We start from the raw sequence: 13,339 nt of genomic DNA, 5'->3' as shown, positions 1-13,339 counted from the left end.
GTATAGCATTTGTTTTGGTTGTCTTTATTTGTTTTTTCCCTCTCTTGTCAATTCTGGATTGTTTTAACAGTTGTGATTAAAACTAATTCCCATGAGGCTAGATACTGATTGTTCCACTGGCTAGTCAAAGTGCACGTCTTGGTGTAGCTGTGTTTGTAACTCGCCATTCTGTGAAATGCAGCAATGCAGGCATGGAGTGCAGCCGCTTTGGTGTTTGGTGTTATTACAAGGGAACATGGAACAAAGAGCATTGAGCTGCTTGTGTTAATGAATGCCCTCTGCCCAGAGCTAATGGATGTGCTCTGCCCTTTCCCAAAGGTAGCTGGTAAAGTTAAAGCTCTGTCTAGTAGTATGAGAATAATAATCTTCTATTTCAATGGAGCTAATTTCTGTTGATTCATTGTTTTTACATTCATGTTGTTTTATGGTTCTCATGTGTGGGGTTTTTTTCCTACTTGCTGGCCACTTAGAGCTAGGCATATGCTTATGCCAGCGGTGATGCCATGCAGGAGTTGCCTGAGTTGTTGTAGAGGGGATGTTAGTGCTCCATGCTATAGTCCAAACAGCTTGCAGCCTAAATGTAATCTGTTTAGGTAGGTGTTGCTTCCTGTGCAGACCTCTGAATAGCCATGCTGTGCCAATGTAAAGCAGGGCACCTGTTCTGTGCTAACATGATGCATAACTGCAAATTTGTTCCCATGCAACTGCCTGGGTGCAGATTTGCTTAATATATGTGGATCCCATTGCTTGCATGGTTGTGATGACTTAAAAAAAAAGCAAACTGTGCCTAAATAGAAAAGTGAATTTTGTTGTGAAATATTATCTTAGTAAAAACCTTAGCAAGAGATTAGGAAGGCAAAATGACAGTGACTTTTGCTCTAATATCTGCTGTTGTGGGAAGGGTTACGCAACTTCACTGAATTTTTATGGTTGGAAGGGACCTCTGGAGACCATGGAGGCCAACCCCCTGCCACAGCAGGGTCACCTGGAGCAGGTGACACAGGAATGCGTCCAGGCGGGGTTTGAATGTCTCTGGAGAGGGAGACTCCATGACCCCCTGGGCAGCCTGTTCCAGTGCTCTGCCACCCTCAACGTAAAGCAGTTCTTAATCATGCTGAGGTGGAACTTATTGTGTTGTAGTTTGTGGCCATTACTCTTCATCCTGTCACTGAGCACCACTGAGAAATGTCTGGCACCATCCTCTTGGCAGCCGCCTTTGAGATATTTATACGCATTGCTGAGATCCCCTCTCAGTCTTCTCCAGACAGAACAGGCTCAGCTCCCGCAGTCTCTCCTCATTAAGAGAGACGCTCCAGGTCCTTAATCGTCTTTGTGGCCTCCGCTGGACTCGCCCCAGCTGCTGCGGTCGCCACGGTGCTGTTAACGTTCGGCGCTTCTTTCAACGGCGGCTCCTCCTCTCTGCCGCGGCCCTCTTGGGACCCGGTTCCTCGGCAGCCCCGTGCAGAAGACCGGGAGCGGCCGCGGGCGGAGCCCCGGCGGGAAGTGAGCTCAGGCGCACAGGAAATCCCGCCCGTGCCGCGGCCCTGTGTTTGCGCTGCGGGCAGAGAAAGGAGCGGAGCGCCTGCAGCGGCCCAGCCGAGCCTGCCGCACGACACGGGGCCGAGCCATGTCTGACCAGGTACGGGCAGCTGTCCTGGCCGCGGGGGGACGGGACGGCGGGCGCGGTGGCCCCGGGGGCGCGGGAGGAGCTGCCTGCGCCCCCCCGCCCGCACTCTCCGCGGCCGCGGGGCAGCCCCGGCCCGGGGCGAGCGGAGTCGCGGCCACCCGGAGGGCGCCGGGGGGAATGTTCCCCTAGGGTTGTGTGTGTGTGTGGATGCCGATCTCCGATCCCGGCCGAATTCGGGCCCCTCTCCCCCTGCATTTTAATTCGCCTTTCCTCTTCCCTCGGGGTGTTTCGCGAGGAGCGCGGGCGGGCTCCAGGCAGGGATAGTCGGGGGCCGGGGCGGCGTCTGGACAGAGCGGGATCGCCGCCGGGGCAGCCCCAGCCCTGGAAACCCGGGAGTGCAGCGAGGGGTGAGCCGTGTTGTACAACAGTTGTTTCCTTTCGTTTTCCATTTTCCGGGTGCGTGGTAGGATGCTCTTTCTCCGGAGCGGGCTTTGTGCGGGTTAGGCTAGGCTTGCCAGGTCCCCTGTTCGCCCTAGGAATGCGAAAGCTTGGTTTTTTCCTCCTCTTTTTCTCAGCTGAGCGTTGCTTGCCTGTATTAAACACCCCGTCCTTTATCTGTCCTGCCTTCGCTCCTTGTAATATTCTCGTTATGCCCCTGTCATTTCTGTCTTCTAAGCCGGGGACTTAAATAGTTTCTTGTACCGCAAGTTCCTGGGTTGCTCGGCCTGGCATGTATACAGTGCTTTGCTTACAACTATTGCTTTAGGCTATGTGACCTGCTGGTGGAAAGTTAAAACAGCGTTCCGGTTTTAATTTGTATTCTGTTTTGCTTTATTTTTTATATTGTCGTCATAGGGCACTGTTTCCTAACTTCGGTTTTTCCACAGTGTAACTAACCATCATGATAATGTCAGTACCTACAAATGTTTCTCGTAGTGCTGTGAAGTCAAGAATAGTACTAGTGCCAGCCAGGAAATTAAAAGCCCCCAGAGACAAGGCTAAGCTTAGTGCATACCGTGTGTGCTTTGGGGAGTAGCCTTGGTGCAGTGTGAGCGGTGAAAAGAAGCCAGTGCTGTGTGCGCTGGTGGTCTTCCTCCCCGCCCCCGACTTTCCAGCACAATGCAGCTGACGATGGTGCTGCTGCCTGTCTGTGCCTGTGCCTGGGAGAGGGGCAGCTGGGAGCTCAGCGATTGCTGGCTCCCAGTAGGACACATTGCCCCTGTAGTAAAATACGTTAAAGTGACTGCGTTTAAAAAAATCCACCAACAAATTCTGAGCTGGATTTTATAGACAGATGTTCACGTGACCTGCTCTGTAGTTGTCTGCATATGTGATCCAAGGCATGTTTTAACAAATAGCAGCTTTCATTAGGTAAATCCTTCTCCAGGCAAGTTCTGCTAAAACACATACATATTTTGTCTTTGGGACTGCTTGAAGTTTGTAAAATTCCATGTATGCGATAACCTGTTGTGGCTATATATCTTAAAGGTCTGCGAATAAGGACCCTGCTGTTTATCTTATTAGATAAGCAAAATATTGTTAGATGTTGTGTCATTCTCTTCTGGGGAGACTGTGCAACAAGAGCTAAACAGATGTTTAAGTAAAAGGATAAAGTAGCATTTTGCAGGACTATAAATCTCATTCCTCTGTTTATCAATCCTACAGGAATAACTGGTTTATCTAAAATTGTGAATTGCTTACAGTTCTTTTTGGCTCTGGAATTAAGTTAAGAGGGGGTCATTTGTCACCAGTTATGATTATTTTGACTTGACTTTACAGTAAAACAAGTGTACTGGGCTCTGTTACTTTATTTTCAGTGGGAAATTGACTTTTATGATAAGTAAAAATGCTTGAAAGAAGGGCAGGCTTCAAAAAAACACATGGCTGCCTAGTGGATCTAAGCAAAACCAAAACAAAACACAAATTGTTTTCCCCTCCCCTCAAGTGCGTTGTGCTGGTTTTGCTTTATTTGAATCTAAATGTTATCTGTTCATGTACTGCTAATAAAGAATGCTATAGTTTGTATGCATTTTTCCACTCCTATAAAAAAATGTAAGCATTTATTTGCTTTGTTAGGGAGTATATTGTACTTCTGTTTCTCTAGTAATTTTGGTTTTATTGATTTTTCTTTAAAATGCTGAGTATAGGGTTTGTTTTTTTAAGGTTGGACATTGAAGTTTGAGCACTTCTGAAAATTGGAGGAGGAAACTTGCGATATGTTGCCTCACAATGTTTAGTTTGTGTGTGTTTTGTTTTTGCTAGTTGCAATAGCAATACCAGTGTGTTTCATCCAAGAAACTTTGTGTGCTTTTTAGGGTCGTTATATAAGTGTGAGACAGTGCTAGGAGCCTTATTTTGTGCTCTTTAGGAAAACTGCAGTGAAGCCTTTAAAACCCTAGGCATCTAATGAAAGTTAGAAATTGGAATGTTGTGGTATTCCTGGTCTCTTTGTATGGTGGTTTTTTTCATGTCCTGTTTCATGAGATGCCCTAAGCACCCGTTCTTTTCACAGGGCAAGAAGTCTGGAGGCTTGCTTGGAAATTGCTGATCGAGGATTTTGTTAACGAATGCTTGTAGTTTTACAATCTTACAATCTCCTTCCTTTCTTTATTCTTAAATGTTTTTGTGATGCCTTTACCATTTGGCATTGAATGGCAGTATAGTTCACTGACGAACTGCAGAGAGCATTTTCAGACTTGCTGGGTCTTGTATCCTGATGTAAAATATTTTGCTCCTATTTTAAGCTTTGGTTATTGGCACTGTCAACATTTGATTTGATATTTCTTTTTTCCTGAAGCTACAGCTTTCTTTCCTTGTATTTTGTGGGTGAGAGGTTGCAGGGCTTTAAATGAGCATCTTTTTGGTTTGAAGACTTCAGTTGCCTCTGCTTATTCTACTGTTTGCTGCTTTCCCTATTTGTTTTTAATACTAGAGCCCTCTTTCCTTGAGGGTAGGAATCAAACATGAATCATAGTTTTATCACTCATATTGGCCAGAGGCACTGTCATAGTAGCAATGATAATTAGTAATAGCTTGTATGGGATGATTCGGTTTGGAAACCTGAGTAGGCAGATCTGTTAAAATGCACAGAACTATAACTACCACAAATACCTCTACTGCTGGGATAATAAGCTGTCATGCAATTTGTAAAGTAAATTTAGACAGTGGCTGACCTGAAATGTCATGTAAAGGGACAGTGTTCTTACAAATTCTTTCAGTAGTAGTGAAACAGGAGCTACTTTTAAAGTTACAGACTTCAGATCAGTAGAGATCTGAATCTTGTTCTCATTTCTAGAGGTCAGTAGTCCTGCATAAAGACATGAAAAGTGCTGTTTGAGCAAGTTATCAGAACAAGTTGCAGGTTCTTGTTTTTCTTTCTTTCTAGTCAGGAGTGAATACCAGTGTATTTCTATTCCTCCAAGTAGTCCCAGGAGCTTAGAGTCCAAATATGTTAGGGAAAACTTTGGTGCACAACACAGGTGATCTGACTGTGTTACCTGTGAAGACTCCTTTCATGCTTCTAAAGTGACTTGCTTGAAGGCCTGTGTGTGAGTGTCAGGCTTCGTGAAAGCTTGGGTTCAGTTTCTGGATTTGAGCTTGAAGGGTGATGAATCAGTCCCAGCAGTTTAGGTTGTGCCCAGATGGGTATTTAAAAAAAAAAGGTATTCAAACCAGGTGGAGTCTCTGGCTCATACTTCTTTCCATTGTAGAAACTGCACTGATCTGGGTTGAGGCAGAGAGTCAAACTGATAGAAAGAACACCTCCTCTCTTTCTTTACTCCAGATTGAGACTGGTACAGATGGCAAAGGTGTTTGCAGACTTGCTCTGTGCCCTCCCCTGAACTTTTAATGTTCAAAGAAGTTGTGTGTGTTTAACCTCTTTAAGGAGGAGAGAAAAAGCTTCAAAAGGTTTTAATCTGGAGATAGATACCTATATGGATGGACTTAATAGAGAAGGCTAGTATGCGTTTTTGGCACTTGATCCTAAATTTCAAGTCCAGCCATACAAAGGATATTTCTGTACACTCAGCAAAAAGTCCCTTTAGGGGTGGGAGAAAGCCTATGGTAGGCACCTGTACATATTTTGTTTATTTTGTCTACAACATTAAGCAGTAAAATATAAAACACGAAACACGATCAGCAGGGTATCTGTGTTTATGACTACTTGGGAACAATTCTTCAGTGAGCACGATCTAGACCTGATGTCTGTGTAAAATCCCTTTGTGCTTCAATAGAACATAACTAAAGGCCTGATCCAGGATATGTAGTGACAGGCAAGGAACGGGGTTAATAGTACCTGATTTCTCACTTGTTTCATCTATCAACCAGTAACATGAAAACTCTGATGTCCTTAATTAATGTCTTAGAGTGTATAACACTTAAACCCTTTTGATGAGCTTTAGTGCTCAAGTTGTTGAATCAAACTTGTCTGTACAGTTAATTCTTATCCTGGAAAGATATCAAAACACCATAGTGCTTGGAACTGCACCTTTTTTAAAACTTTAAAGTATTGTGGTCTTAAAACAAATGTGTTAGAAGGAAGCTTTTTGTTGTCATAGAAAAGAAGGTAGCTGACCAGCCTTTTGAAAATAAGGACTGCCTTTGATGCAATGGGCTGAAAAATGTTTGCATGGTTCACTCTCCCTAAGTTTATAGGGTGTCACAAGTGCTTTCTGTTTACTCTCCTCACAATTCTTTTTTCTGTCAAGTATCTGAGCCTCTTAGTACACTTCTTGTGGGTTTTTTTTGCAGTTTGTTTGTTGTCTAGGAGTTAGAGGTATAAAATCATGCATCTTATATTTGTATGTCATCTATTTCCAAATGATTCTTCTCTCATCTCTTATGTTCTTTATGGTGTTTCTTCTCATTAGTTAAACTTCTGACAAGTAGACAGACAACCTTTCATAATACTATGTTGCTGTTATTTTTGTGCAAACATGGAGAAAGAAAGAAATAAGACAACCTGAGTAGTCTGATTTCACGCAATAAAGAGGATGACAGCTGCCACGTTGTCCAGTGAAAATAATGAAGTGTTGAACTGATCAGGTTGTTTTACATTTTTCTTGCAGGAAGCAAAACCTTCAGCTGAGGACTTAGGAGATAAGAAAGAAGGGGAGTACATTAAACTCAAAGTCATTGGGCAGGTGAGTTTTTTACATAACTGCTTGTTGACATTTGATGGAAGTGTGACTTTTTGTATGGTAGAAATGACCAAATGAAAATTGATACTTTCAGTTCTTCAGTGTGGATCCTCCCCTGCCGTAAACTACTTCCAGTTGCCAGTAACGTGTGTTAGTATACCCTGGTGTGCTTTTTTTAAAGCATTGAGGGATTAATTTATCCAAGGGTTTGAATTAAGTAAGTGGCAAACTTGATAAGTTCAGGTCTTCAAAGTTTGTAGAGTACTCTAGGCATGAGGTCATCTTTCTTTTCAGGGATAGGAAAAGGATTCTGTTGGCTGCCTTGTTGGTAGATGTAGCAACCACATGAATGGTGGATTAGAAGTCTGTATTCTGGCTGTGTTGGAATGTGAATGTTGAGAATGTTGGAATCTTCTGTGCAAAGAACCCCTAGCTCAGATGACTTAATTAGGATTGTTTGTTGGAGTAGTATTGTTTGCTGCAGTTGGGTGGAGACAGATGACCTTAAAGTAGGACTAACAGAAACTACCTTACCTCTTGCTGGCCTCATCAGCAATTATGAGAACACATTGAAAAGCTGAAAAGTGGCCCACATGGCTTTTGCACAGAACCCCTTGCAATCTGTTTATCTACAGCCATTTTGACAGTTGCAGCTACTTGTATCTTATGGTTGGTGGAAAGGGCTATGGAATAACGAGGCCTGAGAGTTCTCCTTACGTTAGTCTTGCATTGCCAAGTCGGCCTGTATGCTAACTTCTAGATAATTACTCTAATTGAATAAGGTTTCATATATATTCTGAAGTACAAGCTTTAACTTGTCTCTTTAGGAGTCTCAGAGCAGAAATCCCCTGCATATGTATGTTTGTATTTCATAAGTATATCATCTGGTTAAAAATGGAAGCACAGACTGAACCATGTATGGATTTTAGTAATTTTAAATCCAAAACCTCCATGTTGAGCCTAAGGCTATACTATGCCATCTGTTTTTTTAAAAAGAGCTTCCTGTGGAAGTACATAGTGAATTTAGTGACTGACAAATCATCGTGGAGGTTCATGTTATGATGCACCAAGGTATGCATGGTGATAGTTAAATCACATTCATGTTTCATGTAAGTTCATGTAACATTCAGTTCTACCTAAGTTTTTTTCTTAATGAAACACTTAAAAATAACATAAAGTTAGCAGTTACTACAAGGAGAGTAAATTTTTTTCTTTTCTGTCCTTAGGACAGCAGTGAAATTCACTTCAAGGTGAAAATGACTACACACCTCAAGAAACTCAAAGAATCATACTGTCAAAGACAGGTTTGTGAAACAATGACATTCATTAAAAAAAAAAATCCAAACCACTTTTCTCACTGTTCCTTTCAAATACAGACTTCTGAGGTATCTGATGGTACAAATATAATGGATCTCCTCATTTCTTTTTGACAAGTAAAAGTGATTCCTATGTAAGACAATTGTGAAGTTTGTAGTAAGTTAAAATTACTGTTTGAAAATATGTAGTGGCTGTTCAGAAAACACAGAATTTGTTTTAAAATGCCCAGGTGTGCACTTCTAGTTACTTTAAAATCCTTTGTTTCCAAGCAAAATTGGCTTGAAGCTGTAGAATACTGCACCTTAGGATGAGGGTGGCCTCGGGCATTGCTACAGCCATTAATATGGTAATCAAGTAACTCTGGCTATTATACCCTAAGTTAAAGAAATCTGCAATATTAATTGTGGATCTAGGTAAATAGTAACAGCTGTTACAGAACAAAAATATATCTTCACTTCCAGATTCTGTGGCAGATATTGTGGATTCACAGCTGCTATTTCCAGAAGCCCTGGCCTAGTTTGCCCTCAGCTTTGGGGATAGAGGTCTTGTGTGGCCTTTTCTTGGATAAGTGTGTTGGAGTTCACTTCAGGAGATATAATCATAAGTAATAAAATTTTGGGGGCTTTTTTCCTCATATTTTGAGAAGTTGGACTTGTCATTGAAGTGTTCTTTTATGAAATGTGTTCTTTTTTGCTATCTTTCTGGAGTAGGAGGAAAGAGTAGATCAAACACCAGATACATTTGTAGCTAAATCCAAATGATTAAATTTATGATTCATTTTAAAAACCTGAAATTTTAAAAAAAGTCTTGAAAATAATTCATGCAGCAGTCTTACTGACTAATGAAAATATGTGTGTGGAATTCTTTCTTTAATAAATAAATAATTCGAATGAACACACCTTTATCTCCTGGGCTGAGTTCTGGAGGGTCTATGATTTCCTTCAGCAGCAGTCAATGCAGTTTTTGGTGTCAAATAGCCTTTCTTTGGTAAAGGGACCATGAACATTTCTTCCACATTGGCCAGAGGGATTGTTGAAACTGTGAAGATCTGTCCTTACCTGAGAATTTTCTGCCTAGTTATTTGCAAGCAGTATTTGAGAGCTAATTGATGTACAAACTGTGTGATATTTCACATGAGTTTGTTTTGCTCGTAACTTGAAAGAAAGGAAAAGGTGAGGTGTTTGCCTTATCTATTGATGTGAAGTATGACATTCTGCCAGAACATGGGCACATTGTGCAACAGACATACTTTAACTCTATTTACCTTTGGGATGTTTGTTTCTCCTTGTTTGAATGCTGTTCCTTTTTCTTCCCCTCATCTCTGCTTTTGTTCCCAGTGCTGAGCATTTGCAGAATTGATAATGGTAAAGATTGCAATTCCGTTCTATAGCCGTAGAAGATTGGGAAAATAAGGGTAGGAGTTCATGAAGTAAGCATCATGCTCTTGTTGTCTTAGGATCCTTAAATAAGGCTGATAATGCAGTTCAGAAAAATACATGTGTAATGATATCTTGAGAGAGAGGGTATAGTCAGTACTTAATTTACAAGTAAAGACAAGTTTAAAAAGTTAAGGAAACTTCCAAGTTGTTGAGCTCGAACTCCAGTGGGACTCTGGAATAAACATGCATTTTGGAACTGTCATACTTTTTGAGTCACTTCTTTGTAGTCTTCATGAATACAACAGGATAGCTGAGCTCCCTGTGTAACAGGAACTAACAGTGTTTTATGACTTTCATGTGTTGTTTTTATTTAAGATGTTTTTTCTTGTAAACCCATGCAAGATTCAGTAAGTTGTTGGTTTTTTTCCTTACACATCTGTGTGTTTTTTTAGGGTGTTCCAATGAATTCACTCAGGTTTCTCTTCGAGGGTCAGAGAATTACTGATAATCATACCCCCAAGGAGGTGAGTTTCTTTCTTGAAATATAGTTTGGTTTCTCTAACTAGGATCTTTTAGTTAGGCAAATAGGCAGTTTGGAAAGAGACTGATTGGACCTCCATGTGTAATGCCTCAGAAAGGAGGGTGTAGTCACTACTTACTAGAGGGGGGAAAAACATGAAGGGAACTTTCCAGTTGTTGAGCTTGAACTTCACTATGACTTTGGAATAAATATGCATTTAGTTCACATTTAGTAGATCAAAGTGTAAACAAACAGAAAGCAGTTACTTCTGTCCAGTGACTTCCACCAATTGTTATGAAAAAGCAGGAAGAAATACTCATAATAATGACCTTCTGAAAAATCAAACTTGTTGACTGTGAAATTGAACAAATTGCTCTCTGTGAGAGAATAGTTGTAAACAGGCTTTGAGTTGCCAGCTGTAGGTGTTAAGCTGTATTGTGAGCTAGTAGTGCACTATAGTGTATATAATTCACGTGGCTCTGCAGCTGGTGCATTCACTATGATGTTGCTGATGTTCTTGTTCCCCCTAAACAAGGGGTTTTGAGAAAGGTAAAACCAACAATTTCCAGGCTAATGTGTACTGCTCCACAAGTAGGTTTTTGCTATAAGGCTTTTGTTTTGACTCAAATACCTGAGGAAAAAGGACTAACAAGTCACAAATATTGTCTAGTGAGATGGTGACTGAAACGTTTTTCACCCCTTTGATGAATTATGATGGGATAGAGGAACAAAGCATTTTGTATAATTTGTCTAGGACCTGCTCTGATTTCATCACACCAGATTTATAACAATTATTTGCTGTTTTTCTCTGTTCTCACAGCTGGGGATGGAGGAGGAAGATGTGATTGAAGTTTATCAGGAACAGACGGGGGGTCACTCGACAGTTTAGATCCTTCTGTTTTACTTCCCCCTTAATCCTTTTTTATTTTTAAATAATAGTTCTTTTGTAATGTGGTGTTCAACACTGAAACTGGCACCCCATCTCTGGGAGTTTACTTTCAAGCGTCTGGTATTTTGAATTCTCGTGCTCATTATACACTATTGTTTCTGTTTTCATTGTGCTGAACTTCTGTGATCCAGCTGCAACCTTGCTCCCCTCTTCCCTTCTGCCCTCCCCTTTAGGAATACATGTACTCACATGCATTTGTATGTTCACTGGGTTCGTGCATTTCAGGCACGAAGGCTGTAAGATCTGCCAGGTGGGCGAGTGTTCTTAATGACTTCCATATCTGCCCTGAAGTTTTGATGTGTGACTGTCTCACTCCTGGACTATAACTTTCAGTGCGAGATGAAGTTTTTCAGAGAACTAAACTGTGGAGAAGTTGTGTATCCATAACTCAGAGCTATTTTGCTTAAATTGTGCTGATGGCCCAACAAGGAAGATTGCCGAGTTGGAAATGGAAAAGCTAGAACTGTTGTCATCTGTTCCTTGCTCCAGAGATGGCTTTGCTGAAGACGTGAAATTGAAAACCCTAATGATTTTTAAATCTTACCAGAAGAGCCCAGAAGCATTTTAACCTCATATAGCAATTAGTATGTGCAGGTATCCATGCAAGAATGTTCACAGCAGCCAACTGGTGTTACTTTGACACTCTTGTTTGTACCTTTTGGCCTGGGACGTGGGTTTTGAATGGACATTGTCTGTACCAGCTTCATTTAAAATAAACAAAAAAACCAATTTTATAAACAACTTGCATTTTCTTTTCAAATGTTTGGAAATGAGTAAAACCATAAGAAGTCATAATTAGGGCATGCTTTTCCAGTGACTGTAAGTTGAAGCCAGAAAAAAATTGTGCTCTGTAAATATACCTCATAAATTTTTTTTTTTTCTACTTGCCCTAGTAAAATACTTGATCTGCTTGTTTTGCAGGTGACTATTAGAGACTACCAGCTGTTTCTTTTCTTGGTAGAGAATATTCACATACAGTTACATAAATCTTCACTTCATGCACATAATTTAAGCTGAAAATGCAACTTGGAAATAAATAAAGATGGCTTTTAATGTCTACATTTCACATGCAATGGTACCATTAAATAATCTATGATGGATGATACGGAAGTGTCATGACAGTTCACTGGGCATCAGTATCAGGGTCTACGTGTTCCAGCTACTTACAGGTTACAGATGGTCAGTTTGAGAGCTTGTTACTGGATATGAAAGCTGAGGTGGGAGATTATGGGCAGAGTAGTGCGAAGAGAAGATCTTGGTACTCTCCCTGCTTCAGCTTTTTTGCAGATAAATAGGACTAGTTTGGTAGATCAAGTTCCATATAAATGCCAGCTTCAGTTAAAGACACGTTTTAGTGCTGGCATACCTGGAAAAAATAGCAGGTTTTTAGTACTTTTTTAATGGCATTTGCTGTGAAGCTAGACATGCATTTTTTTTCATGCTTGTGGTTGTCCTGTTCCTGATTTAGTAATACTTTTGTATGCATAATTGCACTAAGCAGTTTTTTAAAGATTAAAATTTTTGTTTACGAAATGTCAGAATATGGGGTTTTCTTAAACTGTTTTATGTAATGCAGTTCGTAAGGAAAGAGGGATTGCTATGATGACGTAGAATGACGTGGCTTCTCTGCACATAGCTCCAGTTGCTTTTTTAAAATACTCTAAATACATTTGCTTCAGAAAACCAGAAGTAAAACAGCTTTGTTATTATCAGATCATCTTTTAAATTAAAATTTGTACAATGCTCTTTTTTGTAGGAAGGGTTCCCATTATCTCTGTTCTGCAAACTAAGGAACTGGGGTGCAGCTTACTGGGGCCACTGTGGAAGCTGAAAGTGGAGCTGAGAACTGAATCCAGATCCCTGGGGTTTGATGCTTGTACTCTAGTTGCTGCCCTGACTATCTTTGCTTCTAGCTGTTCACTTTCCTCTTCCAAATCTGTTTTTATATGCTCGTTTATATCAGCTTTTGAGCTGAAGCACTGCATTTGGTTCTCTTGAGACTGTGGAGGAGGGTTTTCTGCAAAATGCAGCTTTAGTAGGATGAAGCTCAAGGCAAAGATTGCTTTCTGTTCTGTAACCTTGTCCTAAAATACATCTCTTTATAGAGTGGCTGTGGAACCAGTGAAAAACTGATTTGACCTCTTTCTCAGACTTCTTGTGAAGCCTCAACAGAGCTGCTGGTCTAAAGTCATGTCTTTGCTGATAGAACTTGATAGAGCGGTAATAATGGACAAACTGTCCTCTGCCTCAAAGATTAGTATTTAGAGCTCTGTGCAAAATGAGAAGACACATGTGCTACACAGATGCACTAGTACCCTTTTTAAAGAAGTTAATTCTTGGGAATTACAGGTTGAAATAAAACCCGAATTTTGAAGTCAAGGAGCTAGAAAGATGGTCTGGAGTGAA

At 40.9% G+C, this 13,339-nt stretch overlaps 1 protein-coding gene across 1 annotated transcript; it reads left to right on the top strand.

The window, feature by feature from the left end:
• The first annotated feature begins 1,516 nt into the window (after window positions 1–1,516).
• SUMO1 (small ubiquitin like modifier 1) lies at window positions 1,517–11,674 on the top strand. The gene is made up of 5 exons (XM_048309802.1): window positions 1,517–1,639; window positions 6,697–6,771; window positions 7,995–8,072; window positions 9,917–9,988; window positions 10,805–11,674. Exons 1-5 carry the CDS (start codon window positions 1,628–1,630, stop codon window positions 10,871–10,873), a joined length of 306 nt encoding a protein of 101 aa, XP_048165759.1. The 5' UTR covers window positions 1,517–1,627; the 3' UTR covers window positions 10,874–11,674.
• Window positions 11,675–13,339: the final 1,665 nt, after the last annotated feature.

Source organism: Corvus hawaiiensis, chromosome 7 (genome assembly GCF_020740725.1).
Source record: "Corvus hawaiiensis isolate bCorHaw1 chromosome 7, bCorHaw1.pri.cur, whole genome shotgun sequence".
Taxonomy (NCBI): domain Eukaryota; kingdom Metazoa; phylum Chordata; class Aves; order Passeriformes; family Corvidae; genus Corvus; species Corvus hawaiiensis.
The sequence above is the reverse complement of the archived record's forward strand: the minus strand, read 5'-3'. Positions and strand labels throughout refer to the sequence as shown.